Below are 16,636 nucleotides of genomic sequence, written 5' to 3'. Positions count from 1 at the left end.
CATGGTTTCTATAAACTAGACAGTGTTTGGGCAACTTGTTCTGGATGTATTGATATCAAACAGCTGCAGTGTCATAACACTCAATAAATCAAAGCACATGGCATCAAGCAGACCACAGGCAGACATCAGGGATAGCTGAAAAGCTTCTAATTAAACCTGTACTGCCTGCTCACAGGATTTTATGCTTCTCTAGAAGCCTGGGAACCAGAGGAGAGACCTGAAAACACAGAAACTAAATAATGAAATATCTTCTCTTGTCAGACACCTCACGGGAGAGGGAAAGGTGATGCAGGAGTCAGGATCCAGTGGCTAAGGGGCACCTGCTTTGCACTGGCGTTATCATCACTGCAGCTAAAGGATGTCTGCGGGTCCTTTGAAGAAGTTGAAGCTTGGGGAATTGCAAAGAGCTACCATCCACACCAAGAGCAGAGAAGGCAGACAGACAAAATGACAGGTTTTTATCATCAGCCTGAAGAGCTGACAGGAATCTCAGTTCTTCTCAGCTTCCCTACAGGATTGGTGTTCAGACATCACCGTGCCTTGGAGGATCCCCAAAAGCCTCCCTTCACACTGAGTACAGGAACTGGTGTCTCTCTAGAAGTAGCCATGATCCCCCTCGGCAGAGCAGCTGTTCTGCTTTCCTTGGGTGAAGTTAAAAAACAGTCCCATCTCTAAAAACACCCTCGCTTACTTTACGAAGCCCCTCAGGAAGGGTGAGGAGGGGGTTTAGCATCACTCAGCTGCAGCACTCTGCTCGCCCACCTCAGCCCCAGCACACAAGGTGGCTGTGCAAAGCCCACACTGTTCTCGTGGGTCTCACACATCTCGCCCTGTGCCCTTGGCTCAGCAACTCAACTCTGTCTCCACATCAAAAAGGCAGAATACCACTGGTGGGACTGTTCCTGATCCCAGAGGAGCGAAATATTGATCTCAGTGTTAATGGCAAAATCTCGGTCCTGCCCAGTCCAGGGACTTGGAGAAGCCATTTAACTTCCTCCTTTGAACACAAGCACACGCCCCACCAGGCTTTCAGTCACCAGTCATGCTCTTCAATGCCAGGATGAAATCCAGAGACTTACCTTCTCCACCCGGAAAGTGATTTCTCTGGAGGACATTTGCAGGACAGGAGCGATGAACTCGCAGGTAACATCCACTTCCATTATGGGAGCCTTCTCTGCCTTGCTCCCCACGACAGTGTGGCACAGCAGCCGCTCCTTCACCACCTGCACGGAGGAGTCACCCGTCACCCAGCAGGGCCCAGCAGGGCATCCTCAATCGCACTGCGTTTGCTACCCACCCAACCACAGACCCTATTACTGCCATCAAGTTACAGCCACTGGGCTCCTCAACAGCCACCTTTTCTTTTTATGTTGCATCCCATTTATTCTGCTCTCAAACGTTCGTAATACCACACCCCACTATCCACAAAAAGCCCTCGTGAGTCATGTGCTGCCTACAATTGTAATAGTCCCTGCCCCAAATTATTACTGTTTTGATTTGTCCCACTGCCAAGCATAATACTTACAGAAAGCTGTAGGAACTTATTAAAAATAAAGTTTTTAAAATGCAACTATATTAAGGGAAACAGGTGACAGAAGGGCCAATGCTAGCAAACCCTCCCTTGGAAGCTTAGAGGACAGGATCCATGGGAAAAACCCAAATAGGACGACTGCCTTCAGGTAAAGAGGGGACCATTCATTCCTAGCAGATACTGTGCCCTCATAGAGCTGGTTTTAAAAGAAACCTCCCCAGGAAAGAGATGTCTTGCAGTTTACATGAAAACCCTCTGCTTAAACTGGGTGCTCTTACACTTAAGACTTTTTCCTGATTTCTCATGGTTTCAGTTCCCCAAAATCCTCCCTTCATTTCTCACTCTTCCCTCTGCTACAACACCACAACTCCTCCTCAGAGCCTACAGACTCAAAACCATCTGTGCTGCATGTGCAATGCAGGGAGTTGGGCTCCTGACTGACATCAAGAGTACTAAGTTCTCAAGACCCGAGGAAGGTGGAAAGCCCACTCCCAGCGTCTTGGCTCTGACTGCAGGAGCCAGGTAGCCACAGCTCAGCTCACAGATCCCCTTTCGGCTTTCCAGGCAAGACAGCCTCTCCAGCACCCTGATCACTTTATTTCCTTTCTTTTCCCTGCTTCAACAAAACCTTTGGGCTCCGAACTGCACAGGGACAGTCCCATCACAGTCAACTAGGTAAGTAATCAAATATTCCTCAAGCTACCTACCAAGGCAGCCCTTTAAAACACCTTTCAAAACACAAGTATCAGCAGGAGCTTGATGCAGATTTATTCCACATTCACCTAAACATCTGTGCCCAGCAGTCTTGGAGAGAGGGAATGCACACCAGGGTTAGCTGGAAGTTTCTCTGCAGAGTAGGATTTCCCCTGGAAATAAGAGTCCAGGGAGGAGAACACCCCGTAACCCTGCTGAAATCTCCCCCTCTGAGCTGCCATCCAAGGGTGCTGCGAGACCTGGCTGCCCTTGGGACCCTGGGACTGTCTGAGAGACTGGGGCAAGCCATTATGCAAATATTGACAAAGTCAAGCTGTCAGTTATAACGATCCTTGCAAACAGTTTCCCACGTGGATGAACATCACCCGATCACTACAGCTGACACACTGTGTTCATTTTTCTGCTTCAGGACTCAGTGCTGGAAAAGCCCTCTGCCCATGTTTGTCTACAGAGGAAAAATGATGCTACTCCCAGACCCTGCCTCCCTTCACAGGTGTTTTGTTTTACTCACTGCTTCCCCCAAATACATTACTTTGCACTTTATTTACTTTCTGCCTGTGCTCCTAGTCTAAGCGTAACTTATTTTCTCTGCCCTTCCTTTCTGCCTCAGCACATGACACCTTGTAACCTGCCATTTGCCCCTGAAGTAGCAATATTTCCTTCAGCCTGTGTTTTGGTATCAGCAGGTTGGGTTTACAGTAGCCATCGAAACATGAAAAAGCCTTAGGAACTGACGGTGGCCAGCAAGAAAAGCAGCTGGTGCTGCCATGGTAACTTGTGGTGTTAGAACAGTTTCTTGAAAGCACTTGCTCCTGATGGGGAAGGCTCAGCCCTTGGGGGGAACCTCACCTGCGGAGTGCTGGAGAAGCCTTCCAGCACCATCTCCGTAGTCTTGCCCGGCATCAGCTGCACCCTCAGCGGTTGAACCTTAAACACAGGGTGGGCAGGTCTGGGGCTCTGGGAGGAACCTTGGCCCTTGCTGGTGCTGACAGCAGGGACACAATGACGCCGGCGAAACGAGCCAGAACCTGCTGTTGACCAGTAGAGCCAATGGGTGCGCCGTCCTTTGTTTATTATCTTGAAGCGGTAACAGCAGGGATCCAGGCTGGAAGGGAAAAGAGATGGAAAAAGTCACGGGACCTGCTATCTCCCAGCGGTCACCCAGATTCAGCATCCTGATGGTGTTACCTGACTGCACACTCAGCAATAAAAGCACCTCCAAAAAGGCTGACCTAGCTCAAAGCTTCAGCAAAAGCCAGACCTTGGTTGCTCCCTTGGTTACAGCACCCAGCAGCTGCTCTGTTTGTGTACAGCAAGGAAGAGCTGCATGAAGATCATCATCTCAGCTGCTGCAGACAGCATCACCAGCCTAGAGACCCTCTGGTGACCTGGGCACCCCCTGCCTCGCTGGCGGGGCCCCTGCCCTGGCACCCCCAGTCCCTTAGGGAGCATCCAACCTCATCACCCCCAACACATTGTCCTTTGCCTGAACAGTGCAGCTGGTGTTGTGGTTTAGGAAGATAAATGCACTTTGAGAACATAGGATCAACAGAAGTTTCCCCAAATCAAACATGGCAGCAACACCAGGTCTGGCTGCTGAGGGAATGGAGCAATGATGAGAGATGAATAACTAGAGCTAGATATAAATCAAAATGAATACTCAATGGAAATTGATTTCTTCATGTAAGGAAACACTAACTGCAGGCTCATCTGGAGTAATTATTTTACTCTCTATAAATCTGAGCATGACCAGGGCGTGAATTGTTCCTGGAAGAGTTACTGGTTTTTTGAAAAGGACAGAATACACAGCTTACAAAATGCATGCCTGCCCCAGGCAGCTAAATGCACAGACCTGAGACTAGAATAGAACAAAACAGCCGTTGAAACAGACTGTTAAAACATGATGCATACAAGCTTAGTGTGAAATGGTTTCTGTGGTGGACAGCACAGAAGAAAGCCTGGAGAAGCTCTGGGTGGCTGCAGAATTTGTGTCTCTGGGAAAGACCAACTCATCTGAGATGTTACCTGGGTCCCGTCTCAGCTCACCTGGTGGCAGCTCTGCAGCCGACAGCAAAGGCAACAACTCCAGAGTCTGCAGAGCAAAACGTGAGAGCGGGCAGAGGACGATGACACAAATCACACTGACATCGCCCACTCCGCTGGGTAGCCAGTTTGTGGCTGCACAGAGCACAGGACACGCTGGACAAGCAGCAAACCCCTACAATGTCCCTGCGTATGTGGGTGGCTTGTGCATACATATTGAAACCCCCAAAATCTATCCTAAAGAGTAGGATCAATCTGCTCTTTCTACCCCCAAATTTAGGGATTGGACGGCTGTGGACACTCTGCAGCCAGGGAAAGGAACAGGCACCTCAAGAAGACTATTCTTCTCGTCATAAGACTTGTCCAACACAAAGCAGGCAGCACTTTGAAAAGGCTTATTTTTCTCCCATTTACAGGAACAGGCCTGGTCAGATAGAGGCGTTAGGACCAGTGAACCTCCTCCTTTGAGCCAAGCTCTTTAATTAACACCTTCCATTTATCCTGTCCAATCTCAGTGGACTTTTCCGCCTCTCCCTTCCAGAGCTGGTCCAGTGCCACCCTCGTCTGCCCACGCCTCAGGCTCCGCTGCAGCGGTGATGCCGAGGAAAGCCGGTCGGAGAGATGAGGGAAGAGCAACTATGTCTGATGAAGAGCAGCCCGGCAGGGGAGACGGGGAAGGCGAGCAAATGAGAGATGACATGGGGCAAAGAAATTCTGCTGCTCCTCCAGGACCGCTGGGCAGAGGGCAAACAAAACAGCACCATTAATTTAGTCAAGGACCTGCTAACAAGCTACCACCAAGGTTTTCCGCTGTTGCGAGATGATACTCCACAGGGAAGGGAAAAACAAGCAACATTATTGCAAAGGGAAATATGTTTATACTTGTAATGTAGCATCTTCCACCCAGAGGCTTCCAGGACCTGCTGTTTTCCTCCACATCTCTTTTTGTTCAAGTGAGGAAATACACACATTATAACTAAAGACAAGTCAGTGACAATTTAACAACTGGTTTCCATTTTGGTGGCTTTTGAGGGTATCTAACAACTTTCAAATGGCCATAGAAGGTTTCTAAAGGAAGCCCTGTGGCTTCAGGAAAACAGAGCCAGGACCTTGAGTGCTGAAGAACAACCAGCCTGAAGGACTACAGCAAAACTGCTCCTTGCTGAGCCCACAGCAGAAGCTGAGATACCCTACCTGAAGTGGGGTCCCAAGTTGAGCTCCGGAGCAAAGGGTTTGTCAGTGACAATCGTGGTGCCAATGACAACAGCCCGGACAGGGATAACGTAGGTGTGGCTGTTCTCTATGAACAGGTTCACCTAATCCTTGAATTTCTCCGTGTCATCCAAGCTTGCTATGACAGCCACAGACACCTCTGTCTCAGGGGGAATCACTCCTTCACTGGGTTCAATCCTCCAGCATGAGCATTCGTGAGCCTGTAAGACAAGCCAGACACTAACTTAGCATGGAAACCACGGACCCTGGGCTCTTGTGGGGTGCAGGAAAAGGAAGGACTGAAGATATGAGGATAAAAAATAGAAAGGCTCCATTTCCCTAAATCCAAGCTGGAAACAACAACTATGCAGGAGCTTCTACAACCTGTATTTTACCTTCCTTTAACAGACTCACTTTATTAATCCAGTGTTGCCCAACCCAAGGGATGCTCATCCTCAGGAGGAGGTTATTCCTCCTCCAGTCTCTCTTTTGGAGCACACGCCAAGGGAAGCTACTTCACCTCTCCTGGCTTCCTGACAATGGTGGCTGGGTTGGCGTAAAGGCTCAAGGCCAGAGGAAGCCAGGACTGCTCAAATCCCACCACAGCAGCCACACAGTTGGGGGATACTGCTGAGAGCCTGAAGAGTAACTCTGCAAAACCGGCTGATCAAAACCCTGACACCAACATCTTCTTTCCCAAGAGTTACTCAGTGCTTCTCAACAGCCCCCGAAGAACTGAAGCACTCGGTTCCCACTGATCACCAGCTGCAGTGAGGTGCCCCAGTGCCTTCTGCTTTGGAAAATTCAGCTATAAATGTTCATAGCAGGGCAGTAAAGCAATAAGCAGAAAGCAAACTGGAAGGCATGTGCCCTGTAGGTATGGCCCGAGTTTCCAAGCACTCTCTTCCCTCTGGTTTCTCATGGACCTCCCTCCACCATTGGGGCAGTGAAGGTGCTTGACCCCAGCCCCTCTAAAACCACGTTCCCAGGGAGCAAGCCTGCAGAGAGGAAACACACACCGTGCTCCCTGGCCAGCGGGAAACGCACAGGGAGGCAGATGTACAGCTTCCAAGTGTCCATCACGGTGGTGGTGGTGCCTGCACCCCACACTTCAGTGCTGCGTTTGGGGTGACAGGCACTACTCACCCAAAACTCTGAAGTATTGTAAGAGAAGAGGTTTCCCCCCGCCTTTTTTATTTTTTAATGGAAAGCAACAGTGTGCTTGGAGGCCTGACATGATCCAAGCAAATGCTCGATCCAGGTGAGGTTAGCTCAAGTTTCCATCCGTCAGGCTGGCAGCACTCAGCTCTAACTGGACACCAGCCAGCCCAAGGGAGAAGAGTGTCAGAAAACTGAGCAGCACTTTGAAGTCTTGGGAAGCATTTTAAATAACCCCCCAAAATGACCTCTGCTAGCAAGGGTAAGACTTTCTGGGGACGAGGAAGCAAAAACTTGCTGAGCAGGCAGCATCCCAGCAGCGTGTGTAGGATGCCCCAGCTCGGATAGCTCCTTAGGCTGGCTGTGCCCTGCATGGAGAGCAGGTCAAGTCTGCACGCCTGCATCCCAGGTGGAGCATGCCAAAGGCATCAACATTATTCCAAGTGCTTGCAAAATCAATTACTCTGCTCCATTTAATTTGTCCTCTAGAGCTGCAAAAGAAAGTCTTAAAAAAAGCAAGATGAGAATGGGATGAAAGAAGGTTGTTGGCACAGGGTAAACTCTGGGGCCTCACACGGGATCCCACCACCCCTCCTCTGCTGCCCCTGCATCCCATGTGCAGCCCATCACTAGCCTCAGAGGCATCCACTGCACTGCCACCAGCCGAGGGCTACCCAGCCAAGGCGTTCACACCAACCAGTGGCTGTTAGCTTTTCTTTGCCCTCTGATTCATGGTAGCTCACTGGAAAAGGAGACTTGATAGCTCTGCCCCGGATGTGAATCTACATGTCTGCTATCTGGCAAAGCTCATTTATCAAAGCTTGGCAACAAGCCAGGCAGTAAATTGTACCCAAGAAACTATGACTGAGGAATAATGACAGGCTGTCTCGATGGAGCCAGACTCTTAATTTCCCAGGGTGAGCCAGGGCCAACAGCCCACTCCAGAAGAACAGGAATGGCATCGTGTCCTCATTCTTTCCATTAGCATTTGGTGTGGGTCCAAGGGGCAGCACGGGGCAGCACAGTGCACCACTGAACAGGAGACCTGCCAGGACCAAAAGGCTCTGCCGGGCGAGACTCACTCAGGTTTCCAGGTCAGCTTCTGCCTGCGTGGATCCAGGCTGCGTCCCAGAGACAAGGAATCTCTTGGAGCCACGCTAAAAGTTCCCCCACTTTGAAGACCATGATCTAACTTCTGATAACGTCCCTGCTACTCGCTTATCCTTGAATGCTCCAGAACACAACCCAGTAGCCCTGTGCACTGGATAGACAAAAACAGTGGCTATTTTTGTCCCTGTAGGAGGTTGCACAGAGTCCCTGAGTGCTGAGCAAGGGTGGGGGTCAATCACTTATACAAGAAGTTCAATGCTGAGATCATTAGCTTCTCCCAGGACAGATTTCCATCGTGAATAAGAGCTGCCAGAATTTGGAATAAGAAACCACTGTGCATCTAAGAGATAGATGGATGGATGGATGGATGGATGGATGGATGGATGGATGGATGGATGGATGGATGGATGGATGGAATGGCATTGATGGCTGGGATGGGATGGATGCCCTAAGGAACAACTGAGGAGCCACCACACTCAGTTCTCTTGAAGCTGCTTAAAGCTAGTTAATTAAGGGATTCATTCTGGCCTTGCACAAGTGAAAGAGGAAGCAGAACTCAGTATTAAAATGCAGAGCTGTACTTTACCAAGCCACAGCACTAGCGAGGGAGCATTCACACCTTTGTCAGCCAACCCATCGCTCCTCACGAAGGCTGCACATGAAGGGGAAATAAAACCCCATCCCACATCAGTTGTGCACAGAGGCTGCACATGAAGGGGAAATAAAACCCCATCCCACATCAGTTGTGCACAGAGCCTCGTCCCAGGTGTTTCAGTAGTCCTGAGGTGGGGGACTCTGCGTTCTTCATTTCAAAGGTACTCTTTATTCGCACAAACTGCCAGTGGCAGAAGAGAGCCCCAGACCACCCCGAGCCCCAGCAGGAGGTGGAGGTCAGGGCATGAGGCTGGCTAGATGTTCCCACCAACCGCCAGCCGCCTCCTGGCACCTCAGCACTAGCATCTCCTCGGCAAAAGCACGGATGGGGACCACTTTGGTTTAGCCTCTGTCCCAGAGCACCATCAAGGGGATGTTTTATGAAAACGAAAGGCAGAGCCTCTAAAAAAAAAAAAAGTAGTGTGGCACTCACTGCTGCTGACAACAGAGCCTAACTTGTCAAGCTTGGTTCAGTCAATAGCAGACTGCTGAGCAAGCTAACAAAACTTGTCTCCATTTGTGTCCCTGGTCCATAGCTCACCCCTCCAGATCCCATCTGTGCTTCCTCGCTGGGCTGGGGAGATCAGGGCCACCTGGTTTGATAACCAAACTCCTCCTGCTTTTCCTTTGGGAAAAGCACCCAGCTGAGTCACTCTTGCTTCTTGGAGCATAACTGCCTTGAAGATTCTACCCTTCTTTAATTCAGTTAGCCAACAGGTGCAGCATGATACGGCAAGTTTAGTTTCCCTAGACAAGCAGGATAACAATTTCTTCCATTACTGAAAAACAGCAATTCTGAAAGGGCCTGAACTCATATAAGATACCTTACGTGATAAAAACCAAACTCCCCTATGTGGCCAGGTTTCAGGCACCTTTTCCAAGGTCTCCACACCTCTGCTCCCCTTTCTGAGAGCCACATGCTCTGGACTTAAGCCTGCTGGACCTAAGCCTGTGCGACACTGGGAGGGATGCAGCCTTCCACCTTCCTCAGGTTTTGGTACAACCTGTCACAAGGGCAACTGATGCTTCTGGCCATGACCCCTGCTCATGACTGATGCCGTGTGTTTCCAGGCACAGGTGGCTACAATGAATGGTTCCCTCCAGCTCTGGCAAGATCAAACTGGCTGGAAATCAGCAAATTGGTACTGCTGTATTAGCAAAACATGGCCTTTAAAACCTAAACTAATGGTTTAAGCCTAAAGGTGAGCTTTTGGAGCACCATGAGGCTCTGGTGAGACAGCTCTGGAAAGAGTTAAGCCTGTGCATCTGTTCCTGTGATGGGCCTGGCTCATCCTCATCCCCCACTTTGCGAGCTGACTTGCTGATATATTTTGTTTTCTGTATCGGGGCGACTGATACCGGCACTGGCTGGCTCTCTGGCTCAGTCGCTGTGCTGGTGGAGGCGACTGAGACTGGCTCTGCCTGTTCCCCTGGCCCAGATACTGTACCAGTAAATTCACTCTCAGGTTCTGTAGCGTTTTCTCCCCACTGAGGGCAGTGGGTGGTATTAAAGAGGACAAGGTAGGCATGGGCAAGTCCCCAACACCTTGCAGTGAGTTGTGTCTCCTAGGTTTTACCCGCTTGGTAACACACCCTTTCTAAGCACTCCATCAGCTTCTCAGGGCTATGCATTTGTTGGGGACTGAAATTCCAAAGCATTGGAGGTGCCCACCGACTCAGGCCTTTGCCCATCTTTTCCCACACCCCTTGCCAGTCACTATTATCTGACCTCGGGGCAGGTTTCCGGGCACTGCTATTGTTAGAGAAGCGCCACATGGCCCAAAACAAGATCTGGCAGACATTCAGAAAGCATTGTGCCGCAATCACACTGGCCTGCAGGCTCCAAGGATAATTGAAACTCCCAAAACCCGAGAGGATCTCTTCCCCTGGCTCACCCATAGAGGGGGTGAGACCCCTAACAAAAGCCCAAATGGCAAACAGGTACCGCAAAATACAAACACATTATAAGCAGTCAGGAGCCAGTACAGCAAAATAAGACCCTTTACACATTTTCCACTGATAACAAACACCAGCACTGGAAACACACAGTGGATATAAGGAATAATCAAGCCCCACCATGCAAGCAAGTGGGCCAGCATTGAAAACATTTTCTTACCAAACAGTACAAATACAAACAGAAAAATTACACCCAACAGATTGCTCTAGCACACTCTAGTCAGGGTCTGTCCCTTTTTGATTCTTATTTCAACCCTCTTGTGCCCCATGTTGGTGTGCCAAAAAAGGCTGTGTTGGTTTAAGCCCTGCCGGGACCAGAGACCACGTTGCTGTTGTCACTCCCCCACCCTCGGATACAAGTAGGGCACAAACTCCCGGTTGATATAAGAAGAAATTTAATACAACAGTGTAATAAACAATCTGAACAACAACAGTAGCTATGATAAGAACAGTAAACATAAATAACAGTACACAAGACAAAAGATATACAAATACCACAATGGTTACAGACAGCCCTGTGCTCCCTGCGACCAAAGCCACAAAGGAAAAAGAATTCCCATGCTCCCGTGCCCGGACCTGAGGTCAGCATGGTATGAATAACCTGGATGAAGATCCCTTCCCCCTCTCTGCTGGGGAAAACTTAACCCTATCCTAGCTGAATCAGGACAGCATCTTATCTTCAAAATTTCTGCTCACCTTGGAAGAGACCCCATATTCAGGGCCAGTGTTGCCCATATCCTGGAATGTTAATTTAACACTCATTTCTAAATAGCATTGCAGATATCATTTGAAGGGCACAGCACTGTTATCCACAAAAAAAAAGCATCTTGCCTTGCTCAGATAATGCTCTTTTCTCCCATAGAGCAAGAAGAAACCTTGACTTGACAGGAACAGCAATTTGCATGTGATGATTAATACCACCACCAAGGTGGCACCATGGCCATCTGCATTACAGCATTTTCCTTTCCTGTTTCAAGCAAGATACTAAACTTATACTTGCCCTGTTGCTGTCCCTTTATTTAATCTTCAGTTTGTTGAGCTGCCAGTCAGTGTGCTGTAACATTGCTGATGCAATGCTGCTGTGAAAATTTCAATCATAGCTCCTTCCTTTGAGCAAGGACCGTGATCTATAAGCCTAACTGCAAACAGCCACTGTTTTGAGATCAGCCATCAAACGGGAGACAGGGAAATCACAGCTCACCGTCCTGCAGCAATCTCCAGGCAGGAAATCAAAGCAGCAGCTTTTCTGTCTTAGAGAACACAAGACTTGGGCTCAGGGGCACAACTGGATGCAGGATGCCCAAGTCACCCACCAGCAAGGCTAAGGGACTGCCTCTGCTCTCAGAGGTACATGTGCAGTTCACCCTGGCACCTGACTGCATCTCAGATCTTATCTCCAAAATTATTCAGTCCTCTCTTCTTCCCATCAATAAATGGCCAGGCAGCCTAAGGCAGCAGCAAAGGGCGAAACTTCAACTGAGGCAGCAAAGCAGCACCAAAGGAGGCAGCTGCTGGGGGCAGAGAGCAGCTGGAGCACACCTCGCCTGCCGCAGTGCTGCTCCCCTGGAGCTCAGCATCAGGGGGATGAAGAGTCTGAAGAGCCCTTGCTGAAATGACTGATTGAGCAGGTTCTCAGGACCTGCTTCCTTGAACTCCTCCGTGAGAGCAGCAGCTGTCCTGAGAAGCCGAGATGCTCACAGTGGGGTAAGTCAAGCCTGTGGGGTCAGCATGGGGGACTACGGAGCAGCAGAGGCCACCCTTACTGCAGGGCAAGAAACCATCCCTGATCCACCTGCTATTATTGTTCTTTTTATTGATTAGCCACAATATTTGCAGAGGTTGCAGTGAAGCAGGATAGGACTTATTGCCCAGCCCCATGCCTTAGGGCCCTGAGGCAGTGCAGAGGCAGATACACCCTGCGAGCCCCCCGGGGACACACAGGCCGCCCGGGGAGGGAGGGCAGGCGTGAGGCCGGACAGCAGTGCCTGAGCATCTCTGCGGGTCAGGGCCTGGTATGAGCACGCAAACCCCGTCATTCACACACCAGCACCACCCACCCCAGGTGGCTTGCTCTCTGCAGAGATAGAAAGCAGGTTTTCATTGTGGAATCAAAGCAAGCTGCCCTGGGAATCCCCCACTTTGAGGTTACATTTATCCTCCAAACAGCTAGAAAAGCCGCATGAGGGAAATTCAGCCCCGTCCTTGGCCCAGGAGGCTGAGCCTGTACTCTCACACACTGCCTGATGCTCCATCCACAACACCAAGTCCACAGTGCCAGGCCTGGGCTAACCAGCCCCAGGAGTCTGACCCACCTGGCATGGAGAAGAACAAACCCCCTCCGAACCCTGCTTTCAAGCCCCTCACAGATCCCCCCTCCAGTGGGGAGCACACCCCACCCAGCCTCAGCACACGAGCCTGTGCTGGCTGCATCAGCCCTGCTCCTCCTGCCAGAGAGCAACGCACCCTCCCTGGGCTGTGCAGCTTCTCACCCTACGCAGCCTCCAGGATTAAAGAGCCTTTCTCTGCAGCCAGTCTCCAGAGGTGCTCTGTAACGTGACGGACTCCACCGTAGGTACACCACCCTTACACGTATATTCTTGTGCAACAACCCAGCTGGCTTGACCCCCAGGAGGTGTGAAACTCACCTTACTGCAAGCAGTTTGAGGCCAGACCTCACAGCCTAGTCTCTATAATTAACAGCAGTTCGACATAAAGCAAATGCAGATCTAGCAGGGAAACCGTGCGGAAACCCATGCCCTTTCAGGACCAAAGGGCCACGGCGTTCTCTTGGTCTCAGAACTCCAAACACATGACTCTTAGAGCTAAATACCTTCCACAAAATAAAGGGAGAACTTGCAACACTGATCCACTCATTTCTGCTCAAGCATCTATGCAAATTTTCTGTTTTACTCAGGGGTCCCCCAGCTAAAACTGCCCCCAGACCAGGCTCCTCTTGCTGCATTGTGAAGGAATACATTGCTTTCTCAATCATCTAGTGATATGCAAATGTTGCATATAAAAATCAAGTCACAGGTTGCTTGTCAGTCATTTTTGTTGGAAAATAGCCCCACTGACACTTACCATCGTTGCCCTGAAGGATGCAGGGATGACACTCTGATTGGAGAGGTGGAGAGTTCGGGAGGCATCTTGCAGAACTTGGATACTGCCAAAATTTATTTTGCTTGGATGTACATAGACAACTGGTCCTTCTCCAGTGCTCACTAGATGGATTTTCTGCTCCAGAAAGCAGGTAGAAAAGATAAAAAAAAAAAAGAAGAGAGAAAGTTTAAAATTATTAAACAGCTCTAAGGGTACTCCTAGACTGGGGGATAATTACGGCTGTTTGAAGTTTTCAGTGTTGTAAAACTGAAAACAAAGGCCTGAAGCCAGTGTGGGACCTGGACTGATCCCATCTGAAAGACACAAGCTCCTGTTATCAGGGGATAAAGAAACCCTGTTTCCCCTGCTTGCTTTTTCACACCTCCTCCACACTGGTAACTCTCCTTCCTCTACCTTGTGCCTGCTCCCACTGCTTCTACTGCTCAGTCTTGCCCCAGACCACCTCCCTGACTCCTGCTGCTGCACAGCACACTGGGACAGTGGCTTTAGTCCCAAAGCTATGCCTGTCAAAGCCAGCACCAGGCAGAGGCAAAACAGGCCCTTTAGAGTAGAGATCACACAAGTTAGTTGCTCTGATTTGCACTTACGTCTATTCCTGGTATTATATGGATAATGGGCATTAATTATTAATTACATCATTCAAGCAGTATTTTTTTCTTTTGACAGTCTGAGACCCAAAAGTTCTGTTCTTGAAGAACTGTCACAGACTACTGGGGAAGGAATGTGGATCCCTTTGCTAAACCACGTCCTCACATCAGTAAAAACATTCAGGAGGCATTCAGGGGATTTAGCAGCATCATTTCCACTCGTTTAATTAAAAGTTTAAATCCCTGTAACTACTTTGAAAATGTCAGCCTTTCTTTCTGTTACAGAAAGCTTAAGGCTCACAGGAACCCTCTGACATCCTCTTTCATGCTCAGAGAGATGAGAAGACATTTTAAAACAGCTGCTTCAAAAGTTGATATCCTTTTAAATTAAAGCTTAATTAACTGTATTTGATCTCGATTTCAGCTAGATGAAGTCAGGACACTACAGACAACATTCTCTTGCCTACATTTTGTGGTCATTGATGCTGTTGTGTATGCCTGACTGTGAACATCAGCTTTCAGGAGGCTTTAGTCAGGAATGCTTTGCCTCATCCATTTCCAAGCTTGGTAGAAAAAAAAAAGTCTCTGTGCTCCAGGTGCAAGCGGTGTGGAGACATGAGTCTTTGGCTGGGGCTCTCAGCAAAGAGCTATGACGGGTGTTTCTCAGACGTGATGGGCCTGACTTTCAGCACGGCCTCTTACACAGCGCTTGAGTTAGCAGGATTCAGGGATGTCCCTGTGTGCTCCTGAACAAAAGGCCTAATGAAGCACCAGAGCTGTTAATCTAATAACACAGCAGAGTACGAGACCCAGGGGGTGTTCTGGGCTTCAGACTGGCCTTATCCCATCTGACCTAGCTGTAATTAAATGCTGTGTCAGACACTTAGATTACCACCTGGGATGACACCATCCTTCCTCTTCTCTAGGTGAAGGGGAGTGGCTGCAAGTATACTTGAGATTACAAGACCTCCTGACCTTGTCAATGGATAGAAACCAGTAAAGTAGGATGCTTAGTTTTAACGTTAACCATCCCTTGTGTTTCACTAGCTTTTATTTTTCCTGTATGTACTGCAATGTATACTATTTCATTTATACTCTTTTCCTAACTACCCTCTGACATCTCACCCACTTGTAAAACACCTTGAAACCTGTAATTCCTTGCCTAGTGGAGTCAAAACAGGCCTTGGACAGCCTGGTAAACTCCCGGAGTACATCCCTGATAACAGGGACCTAAAAACAGAAGACAAGCACCTGAGAAGACGCCAGTGTCAAGAAAAGAGACTGGGAGCTGGTTTAAACCAAACCCCTCGGAACAAACAGGAGCCGAAGGACGGTGAGGTCACTCCATGACCATGCATGGACACGGGAAACCTCAAGTTCAGCCAGCGGGCAGTGTGAGGAAGACGATGTGGACCACCAGAGGGGAGAAGACCCTCAGTCTATTTTTACGATACACGCTCATTTACTACGTAAATGAATTCTGTATATTAGTCAGAGAGCTTTGTTAGTAGCTACAGCACTTGTGGTGGAGCGATCCCCAGTGCTGCGAATAAAGAATCCCTGCTGAACACTCATAATTCTGACTGTGAAGCTCTTTGTTTCACAGGCATTACCTGTTGCGTATGCCACAAACCCCTTCTTTCCTTGTCCACATCAGCATATATTACAAGTTCTTGTTTTTCCGAGAAGGATCACCGGAGTTAGCAACCCTGCCTGAGGCTTCACACCCCACCAAGAGGAGTCGCACCAAGGCCCACGTCCCCTGGAACTCACCAGAGGGGATCCTTCAATCCCAAACACTGCAACATGAGCAACAGTGTCCTGCTCTCCCGTCACCTGGGCCTCCAGTGTCAATGGGACATCCACCGAGCTGCGAGGCTGGACAATCCCCCACGGCACGGGGCTGGAGTACCACACAGACGCATCCTCCTTGTGTTCCTGTAAGGGACAGAGACAAACGCAACACACAGGAGTGACTTTGGAGTGACTTTGGAGGAAACTTTGAACTCCTCAACATCTATCACAATGGCAATTCACACACATTTTCAAAAACCCCTAGGAGAAAGCAGAAAAGTACAAAGCAAGATTCAAGACTTGTATGGGCTTAGCATCCTCAGAGGGTCCAAAAACTGCTGCACCCACAAACACCCACTCCTGTGCTGGCAGCCTCCTTGCAGAAGCTTTTCACAACCCTCTAAGTTCTCCTGAATGAAAGCACCCCAAAAACTAGAATATAAACTGCTTCCTAAAAACTTTAGCTTCCTGACATTTATATTCAGGTAGGTTCCTGTTTAAGTGCTTCCTGAAGTTTATATTCAGGTAGCTTCCTTTTCTCAGCAACCTTTAGGTTTCAATATAAACCAGCAAGGTCTTACCCAAACCCCTTTTTTTCCCTAATAAACCCTTGGTAACGTCCGAGGGCAGGAGGCGGATGCAATGCCAAACCTGAGGAAGAACCCTGTAGCAGCCTGGAAGATCACTGTCGTTCACAAAGGTCAGCATCTGCTGGTAAGGGATTTTTAGGAAGCACCGTCCGAACATCACGACAGGG

General features: G+C 49.2%; 1 protein-coding gene across 1 annotated transcript in view; it reads right to left on the bottom strand.

The window, feature by feature from the left end:
- LOC113490582 (hydrocephalus-inducing protein homolog) overlaps window positions 1-16,636 on the bottom strand; it is a 78,808-nt gene that overhangs the window by 13,801 nt on the left and 48,371 nt on the right. Inside the window, 4 exon segments of the mRNA XM_026867100.1 lie at window positions 3,095-3,350; window positions 5,483-5,721; window positions 13,460-13,612; window positions 15,859-16,023. Of these exon segments, the coding sequence (XP_026722901.1) occupies window positions 3,095-3,350; window positions 5,483-5,721; window positions 13,460-13,612; window positions 15,859-16,023 (813 nt within the window).

This window comes from Athene cunicularia, unplaced genomic scaffold (assembly GCF_003259725.1).
Source record: "Athene cunicularia isolate RWA unplaced genomic scaffold, athCun1 SCF_15, whole genome shotgun sequence".
Classification (NCBI taxonomy): Eukaryota; Metazoa; Chordata; class Aves; order Strigiformes; family Strigidae; genus Athene; species Athene cunicularia.
The sequence above is the reverse complement of the archived record's forward strand: the minus strand, read 5'-3'. Positions and strand labels throughout refer to the sequence as shown.